The sequence below is a fragment of the Saccopteryx leptura genome, chromosome 2 (assembly GCF_036850995.1).
Source record: "Saccopteryx leptura isolate mSacLep1 chromosome 2, mSacLep1_pri_phased_curated, whole genome shotgun sequence".
NCBI classification, from domain to species: Eukaryota; Metazoa; Chordata; class Mammalia; order Chiroptera; family Emballonuridae; genus Saccopteryx; species Saccopteryx leptura.
The window spans coordinates 183524592-183542817 of record NC_089504.1 but is presented as its reverse complement, the minus strand read 5'-3'; the positions used below and the strand labels follow the sequence as shown (position 1 = coordinate 183542817).

At 51.8% G+C, this 18226-nt stretch overlaps 3 protein-coding genes across 9 annotated transcripts in view; all 3 read right to left on the bottom strand.

The window, feature by feature from the left end:
- Nucleotides 1-18226, bottom strand: part of HOXC4 (homeobox C4) — a 59928-nt gene that overhangs the window by 19810 nt on the left and 21892 nt on the right. The window contains exon 1 of one of the 4 annotated variants that reach the window (XM_066369660.1): nt 17658-17744. The exons of 1 other annotated variant lie outside the window; for it this stretch is intronic. The gene's annotated coding sequence lies outside the window, so the exon portion shown is untranslated. Of the gene's footprint in view, nt 1-15601; nt 15731-17657; nt 17745-18226 lie in introns of those variants that run through there. 2 more of the 4 variants (XM_066369659.1, XM_066369658.1) reach the window with 2 other exon arrangements.
- On the bottom strand, nt 594-2109 carry HOXC5 (homeobox C5). Its single transcript, XM_066369669.1, has 2 exons — nt 1656-2109; nt 594-970 (listed from the first exon to the last, which is right to left on the bottom strand). The coding sequence occupies exons 1-2, from the start codon at nt 2107-2109 to the stop codon at nt 756-758; spliced, it is 669 nt and encodes a 222-aa protein (XP_066225766.1). The 3' UTR covers nt 594-755.
- On the bottom strand, nt 4450-17775 carry HOXC6 (homeobox C6). Of its 4 annotated transcripts, none has more exons than XM_066369667.1 (3): nt 17658-17775; nt 6337-6682; nt 4450-5612 (listed from the first exon to the last, which is right to left on the bottom strand). In XM_066369667.1, the coding sequence occupies exons 2-3, from the start codon at nt 6488-6490 to the stop codon at nt 5305-5307; spliced, it is 462 nt and encodes a 153-aa protein (XP_066225764.1). In that variant the 5' UTR covers nt 6491-6682; nt 17658-17775; the 3' UTR covers nt 4450-5304. The 4 variants fall into 4 exon arrangements, with proteins under 4 accessions (XP_066225764.1, XP_066225763.1, XP_066225765.1 ...); XM_066369666.1 differs by lacking the exon at nt 17658-17775 and adding an exon at nt 15607-15717; XM_066369668.1 differs by lacking the exon at nt 17658-17775 and adding an exon at nt 15607-15667 and having other exon boundaries at nt 6337-6499.

Here is an 18226-nt window from a genome sequence, read left to right as displayed (position 1 = left end):
TGGCAGAGACTACTGGCAGCCAGAAGTCTCCAGGACCACTTGGTGGGGTCCTGTGGCAGGGAACCTGGATAGTTGAGCTAGCTAGTGGTCTAAGACTGGGAGCCTGAAAGGCCATGCAGAGGACGCAGACTGAAGAGGTTCTGGGCTTTGGGGTTGGGGGAAAAGGTTTGGAGAGCATAGAGCAACCAAAGGGGCCCTAGGCAAACTTCAGTCATCTCCCCCTTTTATTATGCAAATAATTAAAAAATGAACAACTTGAGTTTAGTCGCTACAAGGATGTACCCCGAGTCTAGCGCCAGACTCCCCCAGGCACAACCATTTTCTCACCAGCCCTAAGCCGCCTCGTCAGCAGGGCGGGAACAAAGGAGAAGGCGAGGCTGGAGGGTCGGGGCGCCAGGCCTGAGGCGACCGCAGGGCCCACCTTAATTCGGGCCGGCGGGTCAGGTTGGGGCTGGAAGTCTGAGAGGCGGCCCAGGCCAGGTATGGTCAGCACCAGCTCTTAAGCCACAGTTCTGGGATCCCGGAGCTAAGTAGAACTGAGAGGAGTCAGGACAGCGCGCGCAGCCCCTTGGGAACCTGGGGTCGGCGGGCTTCGGAATGCCAAGGGAAAGCGCTTTTGTCTGTGAGGCCCCCGAGCCGGTGCTCCAGCCACCGCCCTTGCCCCAAAATAGAGAAAGGGGAAAACCGAAAAGGAAAGGCGAGGAGAGCGAAACGGGATCGGGGTGCTTTGCCCCCCAACCCCACCCCCGCTGCCTCTAAAGAGCCTCTTTGCTTTTCATTTTGGAGTCTTTCTTCCACTTCATCCTGCGGTTCTGGAACCAGATCTTGATCTGTCTCTCATTGAGACACAAGTTGTTGGCGATCTCTATGCGCCTGCGGCGAGTGAGGTAGCGGTTAAAGTGGAATTCTTTTTCCAGTTCCAGAGTCTGGTAGCGCGTGTAACTGGTTCGGGACCGCTTGCCGTCCGTCTCTGGAATATAAACCCCCCCCCCCAAGCCAGGAAGGGGTGAATAGAGTGCAGCGCCTCAGCGTACCCACCCGAGCCCCGGGCCCCGACCCACGGAGGGAGGGACAGGAGACAAACAGGGCGAGACAGGCCCTGAGGGCCGCAGGCGGGCCGGGCCCAGTCCAGCCCCGGGAAAGGCGCCTCCGCCTAGGCAGGAAAACTTTCCTCCGCAGCCTCACTCAGCAGCCGGAGGGGCTAAGGGGTGGGGGGAGAGGGAGACCCAGGCTCGGACCGAACAATAAGCACCCTCGAGACCTGATCACCGGGGACCCCCCTTCCCGCCCCTCCCGAGTCGCTGGAATCCTCCGGAGCGGCGAGCGCAGGCCGAGCCGGCTGCACAGGCGAGGGTGGGAGCGGCGGGGGGATCCCCGCGCTCCTCACTCTTCAGATCCCTCTATTTTTTTTACTCCCTCCCTTTCCCCCCAAAATTGAATATTGCCTTTTATACACGTTTTGTTCCTATGATCCAATTATGTCGTCGTAAATTTGGGCGCACACAGCCTCTAAGCCTTTTAGTGGACAGTTTTACGAGCCATTGATGCCTGGATCGTAAAATTTATGGCCGCAGGGTTTTTTTTCTTTATTTGCCCCGCATGGCCTATAAAACCCAGGCGGACCCGAGCGCGCAAAATGAAGTCCTAAAGTTTACCGTGGCTCATGTGCAGTTTGGTCATCCACGGGTAAATCTGTGGCGGGGCCGGTGGCTGGCTCAGTCCGGCAGGCTGCCCTGTTTGCGCCTGCTCCTCTTTGATCTCCCCACTGCTCTTAGCTCGCTCCTCCAGCGCTGGCCGAGCTGCCTTCTGACTGTACATCCCGGGGTTCAGAGGAGCCGCTTCATCTCTGCCCAGAGCGTGTCCCGGAGCGGCCGCGGCGCTGCAGGCGGGGCGGTCGGGGTGAGCCCGGGGGTTGGCAGCCATGTCTACCCCGTGGAGAGAGTTGGAAGGCGCAGGCGGTGGGAAAGTGATGCTTAAGTCCAATCCGCCGAAGCAGTACCTGGATGCCTGCACCTCTGAGGCCGATCCATAGTTGCCACAAGTTTGCATGTTATAGGCAGGGATATTGGGGCTCTGCTTATAGAATGAATTTGCTACGTAGGAGCTCATGGCGGGGAGGGCCCAAAAAAATTTCTGCACCCTTTTTGATTAAGGGTGATTTGTGACTCTTTGAAGTTGAGGGGTTTTTTGTTCTCCAAAGTGCACAATTTATAGGTGGAGATATCTCTTTCTTTATCCTATGCGCTCTTCCCAAATAAGGGAGCCTTAAATAGAGTCACGTGACTCCAGCGGCCACTCATAAATTTGGCTTGATGACCTCCGGGAGGTTAGTGATGGAAGCCGGCGAAACGCATCTTGATATGTTGGCAAAGCCTAACCTGGGGGGAGAGGGAGTGAGAGCGAGAAAGAGAGAGTAGGGGGAGGGAAAAAAATGCTTCTTGGAATTGGGGGTAGCCGGGACAACGAGCCCACAGCGACACCTGGTGCCTACTTGGAAGAATTGCAGCCTACCTCGCCGGCTCGCCCTCCAGACCGCTGTTTTTTCTACCCTGTAGAGGAAAAGCTGGTTGCTGCTGCAACAAACCCCTGAAATGGCCTTTTAAATTGCATTTCATTTTAAGGAAAGATGAGGCCTCATTTAGGATGCACTGAGGGTTTTTTCTGTTAAGGATATACCCGTCCTCTTCACTCCCAGGACCTTCCAATCTTCAAAAATGGCTAAGGGAAGGGGACTTAGGTAGGGGGAGAGGGGGACCTGCCCTGGTTGGACTTCTGAAGGGGTTTATCTCAGATTGGATGTCCTTCTACTTGGTGGTCCCTATCCTTGGATGTCCCAAGGCGTTGCTATTGCTGAGAAGATGCCTGTTTGCATGGAAAAATGAACCAAGCCTCTGGAGAGGTAGTCAGTATGCTCAGGAGAAGGGATCTTAGGTGGGCAGAACTAGATGGGGGTGGGAGGGGTCATGAGGCTGAGAGTGCTGGGGGCTCTGGGATGAGCCTGGAGGTGAGGAGCCAGGGTAGCTGAGTAGACCCCAAAGTGGCAACAGGCAATTTTCCAAACGTGTGTGTGTGTGTGTGTGTGTGTGTGTGTGTGTGTGTGTGTGTGTGTTTTGAACCAGACACAATGGCCTGCCTTTCAGCCCTATGTATGACCTGCATGTGGGATCTATGTCAGTTATTTTGGATAGAAAATAGATGTTAATTGGGGGCATGAAGAAGCAAGATTGAAGCCTCCACAAATACATGAGCAGGGCAGGGGACAAGTTCTATTTTGTGCCCTGTGGGGAAAAGGTCTCTGCACCAGGCTCTCTAGGGACCTGGATCCACAATGTATACAGGAGAGAGATTTCTGAGCTATATGGAAGCGCAGAAAGAACTCACTGGGGGCGGGGGGGGGGGGTAGGCAGAGCAGGCGTCTGGGCAACCTTCACAGCTCATGGCCAGGGACTCTGCCGCCATTCGGCCCCTTTCTGATCCTCCTCCCCAAGCCCCAAGTCTTATTCTTTCCTGCATGCCTCTCCCCTGGAAATCTCCGCCCCTGCCAGGAGAAACCCCTCTCCAGCCCCTCCACTCCCGCAGGCGGAGGCGCTGGAGGGGGCGCTGGCGGGGATCTGGAAGGTCTGGAAAACTAGCAGATTTTTTTTCCTCGGGGAGACCCCCTTACTACCTCACCCCCTAGGTCCACTCAGGTTTCTCTGGCTGGGCTTAGGGAGAGAAGGCCTGAGCTGGGGAAAGGTTAGGCCTGGCTGCGCTCTTCACCCGCGGAGTTTGAGGGAAGAAGAGTCAGGAACCAGACTGGGGCTGAGACTGTGAGAAAGAAGGAATTTTGTCCCTGCCACGTGAGGAGTCCCAGAGCAGGCGAGAGCTGTTTCCAGGCTTTTTCGAGGTGTCCTTGAATCGCTCAATCCCCGGGGAAGAGCTCAAATCCCGCGGTCTTCTTTTCCCCCTCTGCTCTCCGCCTCCGCCACGTTTCACAACTGTGGGCCTGGTGTTGGCAGGGGACTGCTCACAGGGCTCCCCCTCCTCACTTGGGGTGTGAGCAGGAACGACCTGGTGTCTTGGATAATGCTGCTTTCCTGGTCTTTGGGGGCTCGGGGTTGAGAAGACGGACCCCAGACTAACACAGTCAGGAAGAAAGGCCTGTGTGGGGCTGGAGACCAATCCGACTAACCCCGGCTTCCCCCTCCCCCCAGCCCCATCGAAATCCCATGCGGCCTTTTTTTGTGGGGTGAGTGTATTGCTCCGTGTAGGGAGCCCAGAGAGGCCTCCCAGCCCCCCAACGCGATCACCAGAGTGGGAGACCTGGGCTGGTTCCTGGCTCTGGGAAAAGCGAGTGAAGGGGTTAAGGGCTTGCAGGCGGCCGGCAAATGCGGAGTGCTGGGCGCCTGCTCCAACTTTCACCCCGAGGCCGGCGTGCGAGCGAATTAACAGAAATCCTGATATAAAGTTTTAAAAATAAGATCAGTTTTATTAAATACTCGAGAACGGATCCAGAGGTTGGATTTATACAGGGGGGTAACACGAGGGGATTTTTAAATTTTTTTCTTCTCCTACTGGCTAAACAAACGTCATTCACTTTTTTCTCTCTTTTTGTAATTTTCCCTCTCTCTCTCTCTCTCTTTTTTCTTTTTAAGATGGAATTGGAACACGGACGGTGCTAAACATAAATATAAATACAGAGACCACAAATACAGCTAAAAATATTCACACAGAAACGGTCACAGTTTGTAATATGCCATAATGACCCCCAGGACTCTTTAAATACAATTTGCCTGGGTTGGGCATGTGCTGGGGCAGAGGGGCCGGGCGGGGGCTGCGGGGAGGCCCTGGGGGTTGCTGTGGGACCGAGACGTGCCCTCCTTGGGCCTCCCGCCCTCCCCCGCGGCCAGGCCGGGCCCTGAGGCCCCGAGCAGAGGCCCCAGGCCCGGGAGCCGGCTCTATGCCCAGGGGGGGGGCACCTCAGAGGTGGAAGGCCAAGTCCTCATTTGGAGGAAGAACAGTGAAGTCTGAAGCGAGGTTCAGGGACAGAGCCCCCAAGGCCTGGGGGGGGGGGGGCTGCAGAAAAGCCGAGAACGAGCTAACTAGCGAGGGAGCAAGGAGGAGGAGGAGGCGGCGCCTGGTGAGAGTTTGTGCGGTGAGGGAGGGGGTCCAGAGTTGACTTTCAGGTCCATATATGACTCTCTAATTTTGTCTTAGGGAGTCAAAACACACCAATTGTGCCAGTGATAAATACAGAGTGTGTGGTTAGGAGGGATTGGGGAAGCGAGGGAAAAGGAGAGAGAAGGGTAGCAGGGATAGTCCAGGTCACTCTTTCTGCTTCTCCTCTTCTGTCTCTTCCCGCTTTTCCTCTTTTCCGCCCAGGCTGTCGGCCGCGGCCCCTCCGCCGCCCCCTGAGAGAGTGGACGTAAGATTAGATTCCTTTTTCCACTTCATCCGGCGGTTCTGGAACCAGATTTTGATCTGTCGCTCGGTCAGGCAGAGTGCATTGGCGATCTCGATGCGCCGGCGCCGCGTTAGGTAGCGGTTGAAGTGAAATTCTTTCTCCAGTTCCAGGGTCTGGTACCGCGAGTAGATCTGTCGACCGCGCCTCCGATCCGCTCCATAGCCGACCCCTAGAGATCCGGGCACAAAACACACTAAAAACAATCAGCAAAGCTTCCTCCGCAGACGTTTTAGCCTAGAGAAGTCCTGGCCCTCCCAACTTGACCAAGCAGCTCAGGGTCCCCTCGGACTACAGCTCTCTCCCACTCGGCCTAGCCCAGCCCCGCTAGAGGAACAACCAGGATCCCAACTTCATTCAGTTCCCCCATAGGGTGGTAGGGATGTGTCCCAAAGAATTGGGGAGGGGGCTGGAGGGGGCAAGAGCCAGGCTGTAAATCTAAAAGCTGGTTTTTGAAAAATCCCAAACACTGGGGATGCGGGCCCCCTGTCTTAACGGCTGGACTCCCCCACCTCCCCAAGCACCGTAGCTCCTTGAAAACTTCTCCCCCACTTTTCTTCCCCCTCCTCTCTCCCTCCCTTCTTCTCAGACTGACTCGACTTTGGGGGTTCCCCCACCCTCTGCCTCCCCCCCTCATCCTCTGCCCTGCTCCTGCCCCCTCAGCTCGCCTTGGAGCCCTCCAATCCGTCAGGGGCCGAGGGGGCCAGGCTCTTGCGAGCAAGCAGGAGGCGAGCAGAGGGGGCAAAAGAGGGGGCCCTGTCTCGGCGTCGGCGAGGAGACGAGCGTGATTGTTTTTATGGGGCCATAAAAAACTCTCTCCGCCCGTTCTTCTAGGGAAGCCGGTCATAAAGCCAGTTCAGTTTATTTAATTTATATCTCGGAGCTGTAAAACTCACCACTGTGCGAATTCATTCGCTGCATCCAGGGGTAAATCTGGATACTGGCTTTCTGGTCCTGGGGCGCAGTCCTGCCCTGCTCAGAACTAAAATCCTGAGCGATTGAGGTCTGTGTGTTATGTCCTAAGGTGTTTTGTCTGCAGTTTGAGAGCATGTCTTTCTCCTGGTAAAAGGAATTAGATCCATAGTCATACGGCCCCCGGCTGGAACTGAACACGACATTCTCCTGTGGCGAATAAAAAGGAGTCGAGTAGATCCGGTTCTGGGCAACAGCCGCTCCATAGGTCGAGAAATGCCTCACTGGATCATAGGCGGTGGAATTGAGGGCGACGTTGGGTAGGACGTCCTGGCCCCCGGCGAGGTGGCAGGATAAGGAAGGGTTAGTGAAGTAGGAATTCATCCCTTTGCCTTTACCTGGTCGGGCTATGATTTCTTTAATATTTATTTCTGTCTCCAGTTTGTACTCGGAACTAGATGGTTATAGGGACGGCTCCAATCCAGGACAGACAAAATGACAAAGTCAGCTGACCCCTTTCCAGCCAATCGCAAGCCAGATGTCAAGAAGGGGGAAAAAAATCGCTTCTGCTTCTGTTGATTCCCTAGTTGAGACTAAGTGTGTGCTTTGAAAGTAAGACTTGGATTTCTTTAATATATATATATATATATATATATATATATATATATATATATATATATATATATATATATATATATGTTAGGAAATTGATTTGGAGGTGAATGAAGGGTGAATGTCCGTGAGCAGGGCCATGGGGCCCAGGAAAGGAGAGCTGCACTCCCAGGAAACCTCTCAGCCCCAGCTAACTTTGCTGTGCAGTGGCCAGAGCCAGGGCTGAAGACTCCCTGTATTTTCAGTCTGATTTCATTTTTTATCTCTGTCCCCTTTTTAAAATTACATCCTGATTTCTCCATGGGAGGAGCTCCCTCCCAACTCAGGGTGATCCTCAGAAACCCATGGGAAATCCTGGTTTGATACTTCATGAAGTGAGTCCTCTCTACCAAACCAGTATACTTTCAAACATATATATACATACATATATATATAAAATAAATATAGTATATATTAAATCAGGAGTAGGAAGAAGTGGTATGAATCATGGTGCTCAGAGGAAGGAGGGTGTGGCTGAGTCTTGGATGTAGGGAATGTGGGGAGCAAATAGGTCTCAATGGGTAAGGGTGAGACTTCAGGGTAGAGTGGCAAAGCTGAGGTGGGCAGAGGGGCCAGGCATCTGCTTTCCTCTTCTTCCTAATTCCCTTCTGCCTCTTCCACAGGACTCCCTTTTTGGGGAAACTCTGGCAACACTTTTGCTTAAAAGGGAGAATATATAAACATACAATAGAAAAAAGAGAGAAAGAAGTAAAATGTGAAAGAGAGAGAGAGAGAGAAAGGAAAGGAAGAAGAAAGAACTCTGAGAGTCTTTCTAGACATCAACTCCTGTTTATGTTGGTGAGAATTTATGATTTGGAGCCAGCAAGGGCCGGTGGGATAATTCACATAAGATCCAGCTAGAAAGAGAAGGCTGGGGAGCTCTGATGGATGCATAGCATCTTGCAGGCTCAAGCCCTTGCACATGTCAGAAGCCCCTTGCCCCCTCCAGACTCTGCCCTGCTAAGGGAGGTGCCCCTGGACCTGAGCTCTGGAGCTTGTATATTTCAGCAAAGTGCTTCTGAGGAGCTTGTACCCAAGGGCCAGCTACACCTGGTGGGGCCCAGCCTCTCAGCAGCCCCTACCCCCATTTCTTTCCACCTTGAGGCTGAAGAAAAGGAAGAGGTTAGGGAAAGGCGGTTGAGTCCGAGGCTTCTAAGAGAGCTGCAGTGGGCAAACTGAAGCAGCGGAAGGTGTGCAGATAGGATTTTACTCCAGATTAATTCAAACTTAATTTGCTATCATGACATAGGCTGAACACGCTTTGAGTTGACAATGAAGGGCTGATGGGGTAAGTGAAGGGAGAAATGAAAGCTCATATTTTCTCATAATTTTTTGGTGGGGGGAAGGACTGGCTATAACAAGGACCCGGATGTCGCCAGATTTTATGATCTGTTCCTTCTGTGTAACAAAGCGGAGTAATCAATGGGTAGCAATAAAGCCATAAACGGGACTACGGTGGAAAAAACTCATTTATTCATCTTCTGTAATGTTAAGGTTTCCCTGGAGTGTTGCTAGGGGGGAAAGAATAAAGTTTTGACCCAAAAGCAGACGGTACGTAGGAGCTGATGGTGACAACATGTTAGCTAATACACGAAGCTCCTTACCGGGTTAAAGAGTCTCCCTGCCAGACAATTTGTGTTGGCTTTTAAAAATACAGGCTCAGTCCTTCAGAGAAGGAAATTTGTTGGTATTTGAAGGGTATGGGAAAGGCCCCTGTAACTACAAAGTCCCTCCTCTTGAACCATACTTTCTTCTCTCCAAGGAGATGAAGGTAAATGGGTAAAGGAGGGTTCTTAAATTAAGAAATTTTGAGATGAGTTGTCTCATTTGGGGGTGATATGGCAGGTACATAAACACAGACACCAGCATGAACTGCTTTCCGGTCTAGAATTCAGCTGTCCTCCAATTCATGGCATGCCTGGACAGAGGTTTCCAACAGCTGGCTGGGGATCCAGGCCCCCTGGAGGGCAAAAGGGAGAGGGAGAAAGAACTAGGGGCGGGGAGACCCAGGGGGCTGAGCTAAGGAACAAGTCAGTGCACCCCTAGACACAAGTAGCCGCTCTCAGAGTTCCCCTGTCTAATTTCTACCCTAAGGGCAGTGGTGTAACACAGAACAGGCAAAAAAAAAAAAAAAAGTAATCCCCCTCTTTCAGTGAGAGAATGCTAGAGGGATAAATCATGTCAGTGATATTTCCTTCAAGATATTAAATTGTTGCAATGTACAACAAATTGAAGGATAGAAGATAGGATGTCTTAATGAGGTTTGGCTTTCAATGAGTGTTGATTTTCTATGTATTTTAAAATCTCTTTTATGGGTGGGTAGGGGAAGGAAGGACTTTTGAAAAAAGAAGGGACTTTCTGGGGGAAATTCATGCTGCAGCTCCCCAGCAAGGATGCCTGGGTTTCCCTGAGACCCTCCTAAACCAAGTCTAGCAGGGAAAAGGGCCCCAAAGTTGGGGAGAGTTTCCTTTAGGGTCTAAAGGCAGTGGGCGTGGGGGTGGGCAACCTGAGGAGCAGAATGTAAGTCTCAGCCCCGGAAAGTTAAGTGTTTTATTACGTCCCTAAACAGAGGGCAGAGACTGAAAGGTCTCGCAGATTTATAATGAACAGAAACCAGCTGCTGGGGCAAAAAGGCAGAAATGCTGGAAGGGGGAAAGAAGGGGAAGAAGAAACACAAATAATTCCTCCCAAGGCTTAAATACTTTCAGCAAAATTTATTTCCAACACACTCTTCCCCCATCACTTTCCATTCCTGAGGAAAGAAGCTTTCTTCTTTCAGTTAGGTCTTTAATTATGTAGCTAAAATTTGCTGGAAGGTTTCGTTCCAAGGGGGGAGAGCAGGTCAGATAAACCGATCTCCCCTTCACTGGGTTAAATTTTTCTTTTCTCACTTCATGTTAATTTCTTTTTCTATTTTTCTTTCTTTCTTCTCTCTCTCTCTTTTTGCAAAAGAATGTTGATGGGGAGAAAACTAGGACTTGAGTTTTTCTAAATATATTTATATTTTCTTGTTAAATTTGTCTGAAAACAGTTACGGAAAGTCATCAACAGCAGCAAGAACAGATGTTTTATTAAAATTGCAATTGAGTTCTGTAAATATGTACAGGTCCTGGGAAGGGGAGGAGAACTCGTTCTTTGTTTCTATAAAACAGGCCTAGAGAGTCAGAAAACACCCCCTATCAGGCCCTCAGGTCTCTGAGTTGCTCTGCCCTTTCGGCCTCAGGAATCAGGCATTCCAAGGGGGTTTGGCGCGGGAGCAGATTTTTGCTCTGGGAGCTGTAATTAGTGGATTCAGAAACAGAATTCAAAAAACACAGAACAGGAATCAAGCAAGAAAGTTGCCGCTTACTGCTCCAGTATCCCCCCAATCCAAAACACATGCTTTTCATGAGCACTAATTATAGGAGAGGAACTTACTGCAGGCATGCCATAGGCCTGAGTGGGGAGCAATCACTGGCCTGGAGTCCCCAAGGCTAAGGGTTGTATTGGAGGCTGGGCACTTGAGGGTTTCCCAGGGTGAGACAAGCGCTCCTACTCTGGCTTTACCCCTCTCCAGGCCAGGGGCTAGGGCCTATGTACCTCTGAATGGAGGAGAGAATGGGTGGGACTGGGCTCTGGCCCAGAAAAGATTCATAAGGAGACCTCACCTTGCACGCCTCTGCCGTCCAGTCTGCTCTGGGAAATATATTAATTTCTTAGGGAAGGGTATCTGAAGTGAGAGGGATGAGATCTGAAATTTTCATTTGAGGGCATTCTTTTCCAGAGGTCCTGTTAAATTTGTGTTCTGCTGGTTTTCTCTCTCTTCCTAGACACCCCCAAACTCTGCTCAGATGTCTGTGACCCACCCAGCCTCGCAGATACACACACTCCATTCCTGGCTGCCGGCACCACCAACTACAGCTCGGCGCCTCGCGAGGCTGCTCAGGGACACAGGCACTGGAGCCAAAGGACTCAGTGCTCAGCCTGGGCGCTTGGCTGCCTGGAAGCCTCTGCAGCTGCCTGACCCACCCCATCAATTCTCGATTTCTGGAACTTGAGAGGAGCAGATGCCCCACTGGCCCTTTTTGTGCCATTGGGCAAGGGCTAAAATCCCTCTTGCACAGAAAGCTGAATTTCAATGGTGGTCAGCTCACTTCACAATCGCACTGTTTGGTTAAGGCTTTGCTGTTCTAACGCGACTATTCAGTTGACCCGACTGGCTTACGATTAGGTTTTTTTACTTAAAAATTAAAAGAATAAATCCTGTTCCAAATGCCTAGTGTTTTGTGCATGAGCTCCTTTGATCTCCACAGAATCCGGAGGAAAAGGATTGCAAAGAGTCTTAGTCCACCGGAGAACCTGAATGCGGGGAACTGGGTCTGCCTGGGGACATCAAAGAATAGCTCACTGGAGGAGCCCCCAGTTTCTCATAGGTGTGGTGGGAGAAGCTGTCTGAGCATATGCCTCCCCATATACACACTGCATTCCCCAACATGCTCTTTCTCCTTTCAGAGCTCAGGCACGGTGGCACTTGGAGAACAGTGAAATTTGACACATCCAACCCGGAAATGGATTCCATTTGGGGGTGCTGATATTATGGGAACAGGGCCTAAGATAGCCAGCTGAATAAAGTTGGGGGTCTACAGGGAATAGGGGAGAAGGAAAAGGCCAGATGGGGCATGTCAAGTGCCTGAGAACTGCCTCAAACACCTCAGAGGCCTGGGCTGGTGACTTCTTTTGAGCTAAGAGGTGTAGAGGCTGCCTGAGCTGCTTTTGTTTTATTTGCCATTAAACAGAGAAGAAACGTACAAGGAGGAGCTCTGCTAACTCACATCATATTTTCTCTCCTCCCTCTCTTTCCAGATTTCTGCCTGACCTTTCACTACTACCACTCCACTTAATGCTACCATCAGTAGACACTAACTCCCACACCGGTGTTTGTATAGCTTCTTAATTCACTTTTCTGGCTGAAGGTTAAAAAGTAAAATAGGTCCCAAGCATCTCTGTTCTGTCACACTTAGTCCTGAGCCGCTGTTGTTTCCCTCTGAATGAAATTATTTCTGGATTTTGGGGCCTGGTCCGCAAGCCGCCTGCCCACCTCTACCCCAAGCAGCTAATTATTAGCTAAGGAGGTGGCATGCAGAGAGCCTTCAGGAATGGGGATAGAACTCAGACCCCGAGTGACAGTCCAGGGAGGCAAAGTAAGTGGTTCAGCTTGGTCCAGGAGGAAAAATGAAAGTGCAAATTATTCAGAATATGCTTGGCCCCCAGAATGAGGCCAAAGGATCCCCAATATCCTGGCTTCTCTTATATCCCTCCACACTGAGCAAGCACTGCTTAGCCCAGTTTTGGAGCTTTACAAAAATTATAAAATTCAAGAACGGGGCACTTTTGACGTCACAGTGTTATCATGAAGAAATTGTAAATGTCATAAAAGTTATATACAGCAGGAGTTGTGTGTGTAGATGCCCTGCTTCCCCTCACTTGTTTTTCCTTTCCCCCTTCTTCTCCTGGTCTAAGTTCTCCCACTAGAAAATAAAATGTTATAATGTTTTGGAACAATAAACCAACAATAAAACATAGTCCTTACTTCCCTATAAATAATTTTACCCTTTATTGTTTGCAGATCTGAAGGAATCATTTAATCTGTGCTGGTGAAAAGAGGGAGAGAGATGGGGAGAGGGAAATTAATTTCAGAAACAAGATTATTTACTTCAATGATACCCTTTTAGATGTGATAGCCAGAAGCAAAATTAGAGGCAAGCAGCAGCGTCTCTGACTCTACACCTGGCAGGATAAGAAATTTATAGGATCTTTAGTGAAGGGGCAATTTAATTTTGTAGAATTTGCTTAAATTCACTGCTATTTTGGGGGGCTGAGGAGAGAGGAGGGTGAGCGACATGCTCTATCTAGCTTTACGAATCTGCCAACATTACCTTGATTTAAAACCCAACAACCTGTGTCTCAGGGAAAACTGCAGAAAGGAGTGAGAGACAGGGGTGAGGGGGGCTCAACTTTCTCAATGACTGTGGCCCCCTTAACCAAGTAGTTGCCAGGGGGAAGGAAGAAAAGCTGGAGACAAGGGGAGGGCTGTCTCTCCACCACCAGGACACCGGAGGTTTATGGTGTCCCCATAATTCCCCCAACCCTATAAACAGCTGCCTAATTTTGGGGCAATTTCTGCTTCCTCCCCTCAGAAGGGAGAGTGAGGGAGGAGAGGTAAGGGCTGGAGTGGGGTGCTGGAAAGGGGAGGGAGTTCAGGATAGCACTGCACTTTGTTCTCCTGGGTGAGTTTGCTGGTTTGGCGGGTTTCAGACGCAGGGTGGCAGCAGACAAAACAAGTAAACAATTCCTCACAGACACAATAAACAGGGGCGGCTGCAGCGCCGCAGCAGAGGCCGTGGGCCAGGGGAGGGGCACAGTTTGGGGGTAACATCACCCCAGCACCCAAGGGTACCCGAGGCCTGAAGACCCATGGCTGCCCTTGGTGCCAACAGAAAGAAGGTGGAAGGAAGCTGCATGCCTCGGCCCCCACAGCATGTCTGGACAGGAGAGTCTTGGGAGGAACCTGATCCCCTAGGAGTGGAGAAAAATGCTGCCAGCCCCTCTCCTGTCCTTACTTTCTTTTATGGGTTTTTTTTTTACAGACATTTCTATATCCCCCTTTCCCAGTCTTTTTGTGGCCCCCGGAAGGGAGAAAGACTAGGAAAGGAAGCTGGTTTATCACCTGCCCCAGCCCACACTCCAGGCCCACAGGCGGCTAGACCCAGCTTCTCCTCTGGAACTGCCCCATCAGCATCCTCCCCAGCTTGGGTAGCAGACAGGATTAAAACAGATTCCCATTAGTAACCAGATCTGGGTATCTGGGGAATTTACAGAGCCCCTAATCTGCCCCAGAGACGACACAGGCAAATCTTGGGTTTGGGAAACCAAACCGACAGCGTGATCAGAGCTAAAGGGTAAATGTTCACCACACCCCTACCCATTCTGGCACCTTCTCCACAGGCCTTTCCAAGTACCCAAGCTCACAGCCACCCCAGACCACTACCCAGAGGCCACCATATCAACATCACTGCCCCAGAAAGACTTCAAGCATCAGGGCCCAACCCACTGCTTCAAGGCCCACATTACCCACAAAAGAGTTTCCCACAGAACTCACTTTCAACACAGCTGGGTTCCCCTGGTAAAACGGTCTCTGAGTTAGGGAAATTAGGTGGGGGGGAGATGTGGAGAGAAAACAGAAGGGATCAGTATTTCTCCAGCCCAGCTGCTTGGACAGTGGAGGAATTAAGGTCTGAGAAAGCCTTTATAGCATCCGTTGGTTATTGAAACCCGCATACTTCGATGCCAGCATGCACATATTTTCAGCAGAGCACGCACAGAGAACCTTCTTGGTATGCCCAGTGCCTCCTTGAGCCCATGCACATGTAGCAAAGGCTAACAAAATTTTGCACGCACATAAAATGGTGTTTGAGCGAATATAGGCATGATAATATATAATTAACCAATGAGAAAATATGATTCTGTATATATTCATGCAAAAGTCTGAGTCTGTACATTTGAACCTGTATATAATAAGTGTATAAACCTACCAAGCCTGGTTTTGGAATACAACAGCCAACCCAACAAGGCTGCCTTCTCCAACAAGGTCGCATTCTTCATGGGGATCACAACTGTCAAACCAGGGAGAGAAAGGGTTTGCTCTGCCCACTTTTTCCTAGCTAGGAACTGGTGCATGCAATACAACCCATGGCAGGGCTGACAAAGCCTGTAAGGGGCAGGACTGAGGTGCCCAAAGAGTGGGTTCATAGCTGAACACTGGGGGCCTGGGCTTCAGGGAGCATTGCCAGATGCTGACCCACAAATTCAGTGCCTCTGACCAGCCCTAGCCCCGGGTGTGCAGTCCTTGAGCCAGATTCTATTCTCAGCCACCCTGGCTATTATTAGATAGATAATCACTGCAGTGCTCTCCAGCACTAAGGACCATGTCTACAGGGAATTTGGCCTGCAAGAAGTCTGAGAATTGCCACTAGTAGCCCCTCTTGTGCTTCTGTTTGAGTGCCGGAGGAGAGAAGGAGAGAAGAAAAAGAAAGAAAATCGAAAGTAAAGAGGGAAGAAGGGGGCCGGTATTTGGGGCTGGGGTTATCTCCTGGCCAGACTAGTAGACTGGAAAATCAGGGCCAGTCACTGCTGATATACTTTCTCTGCATCTTTCTGTCTCATGAAGAGTCTAGGGGTGAAGGGCTTGGAGGCCTATAGGACCCTAGCCAAAAAGAGACAGAAAATCAATTGATAAAAATATTATGCAAGGACATCTCAGGATGGTGCTGTTAACCCGTCAACCACGAACCCTAACACCCTAAAATCTCACCAACAGCACATTCGGACACATCCCCCTGTACTGTTAGAGAAATACCCCCGCCTCACCCAGGCCCAACCCTTGGAAGGGAGGGGGCCCTCGAATATCCTAGGTGAATCCCCACTGGCCCGACTGGCCTCTCCAGAAAATGTTTTCCGGGGGGGGGGCGAACAAAGAAGACTTGTGCCCACCCCCCAACCCCCAGACAGTACGGCCATCTGCAGGGGCAGACAAAATATAGGCGAAAGAGAAATAGAGACCTCACCGGTCGGCGGTTCCCACATTACGCCAGGAGAAAGGCTCCCATTTTCAGGCCTCCGAGGCCCCTCCACTGGCCCAGTGTACTCCCCTTGCCCTTTTTGGGTCCCACAGACTCCGAGTCTCGATGTCTGCGGCCTGGCTCCCGGGCCGGCAGCCTCTGGGCCGCGCTGGAGCGGCGGGAGAGCGCGCGCGGCAGCCAGAGCATGCGGCGGGCTGGGCCCATTTGGGGAGAGCCAAGCGCTTTTCTCGATCGTAAACAAGGAACGCGAAATTAGCCCCTCGGCAGACGCCTCCGCAGACACACCAGTCCTATGGGGGGGGGGGAGAAGGGGGAGAGAAAGTGCCATTTCTTCCCCCGTGAGAATACCTCAGAGGCCTTTATGTCGTCGGCAAAAGGGGAATTTTGGGGGGGCAGGAGAGGAAGGCAAGGGGATTATGGGGGAGGGGAGGGAAGATTCACCGTCAACTCGAGCCCAAGGGATTTTATTTGCACGCAGTCGAACTATATTTTTAAGAATTTGATAAAAACAGGTTCTCTCTACCCCCACCCCACCCCCAGGCGACGGGTCAGGGTTTAAACAGGAAATCGAGGAGCGATCCCCTCCCCCACTCGGGCTTGGAGGAGAAACCTAGCCGCGCCTTTAGGAGAGGATGGGAGGGGGCGGCTCCTGGCTCGGACCGAAGGTGAGTCTGGCCTCTAGACTCACAGCCCTCTCAAAGAATATGCGCCCCCTCTCCCAGTTCTGGGATGTTGTCCGCCAGGGTGTGTAAGCGTTTGCGTGTGCGTCGCCCTTTATAAACAGAAGCTCATACACACAGCGGTCGCCTCGGACCCAGGCCAGGGAGCAGGGCGGGGTCATATATCAAATTGCAACACATTCAGGGCCACGTACATTTGGAAGAAATTAAGCCACTGTGTTATGAAACCATATGTGTCGGGTTAAGACTATACAACGCGCCATTAGCACCAATTATTAGGAAGAGCCCGGGCGCCCAGCACCCTCCGGGACGCCGCATTCTGACGTCCCTACCCCCAAGAGCCAGCCACGCCTTGAGCCCTCGCGGCCTCCACTCGCCCAGAGGCCCCGCTAGCTAGCGAGGCCTGGGCCTGTCCCCACCCAGCCTGGGGCCTCCCCAATTCCTACTTCCTGCCCAGACAGGGCTGATCCTAACCCAGTGCAGCCAGGATGAGGTGGGTGAAGCAGACCAGTGGGTATCCTGGGTGGGGTGCCCGCTTTTGGGGGTAAGAGACGCCGCGCTGGCGGAGAGAAGGCAGACCCCTTTCCTCTGAGCAGGAGATGAGTACCACATCCCCCACCCCCACCATCTACCCGCAGTGCAGGTCACCTCCCATCTTTCCAAGACGCTCGAGTGAGGGCGGGAGCAGGGGGTGGGCAGACGCTCTCCCCTCTGCTGACGCGCACTAGCCACCAGCCTCCCCCCTAATTGCCAATTAACAGGCTCCGCCGCCTGCGGAGCCGCACTCTCTTCCTGCTCCGAGGCCCGGACTTGGGCCCGTACTGCGCATGTGTGAGCTCCCGCGGCCGCACTCTCGGGGAGGGGGGGACTGCGGAGCAGGGAGTGGGCAATGGAAAGTTTGTTTAGGGGTCGGGGAGCTGACTTTGCTCGAGAGGCAAGGGTTACAACCTACAGGTTCTCTCTTCTGCCCTGGAGTTTGAGCTTTTGGGCCCCCTTCGTCCCAGTTCCATTAGCCAAGAGGCCGCAACTCTATGTAACAGGTTAGGTTACCGTGGGCATGAGGCAACCGGTCAGCGCACAAGACCCCCGGCCTTGAGCCCCACAGGCGCAGCTCTCTCCCCCCCCCCAACTTCCGCGTACGTTGACATCAGGACAACACATTTCCCCATTACCATATTCCAATTTAACCCAATCTCTCTCCCCTCCACATTTCCTCCCCATAATTGCCACGCGCCCACCCTCTTGTCAGCCCCCTCTCCTCTCTAACCCAGACCAGCCGCTGCTGTCCTTATCTTGAAACCGCCACCCAGCTACGGACCATTAGTTACATATTTGAACCAATAAGGAAACACTTACCGGGCGCTGCTGTCACTCTCTCTCTCCCACTCTCTCTCTGCCTCTCTCTCTCCCACTCTCTCTCTTTCTCGTCTTTCCTCATTCTGTGCCGCTGCCGAGCCTGTCTCAGCTCCACACACACATATATATATACTTTATATAAATTAAAAAATAAAAAGAATAGTCCCAATAATCAAAAAGACAAATAAAATTAAGGAGAGTTGCAAGAAGAGGGTAGGAGGGAGAGCCTGGGAGAGGGGAGGGGGAGACATCTGCAGCTCCCTCTCTCAACTCCTGCTCGCGCATTCCTCCTGCCCCTTGGGGGGCTAGAGGGTCGGGAAGAGAGAGAGAGGTGCCCTCAACTCTCCTGCCTCTCCTCCTCCCCCCTCCCCAGGTGTCCCCAGCTTCTGGCAACTCCACCTGGGAGAAAAAAATTAAATGGGGGGGGGGAGAAAATAATTATTAATCAGATTAATAAAAAAAAATACTGGTAATGAAGGGAGTGCCCAGCGCAGGTTTCCCTGGCAATGGTTAGGCTCTTACAGGGAGGACTGTTCTGCGGAGCGCTCCGAACGGACAAACCACAATAA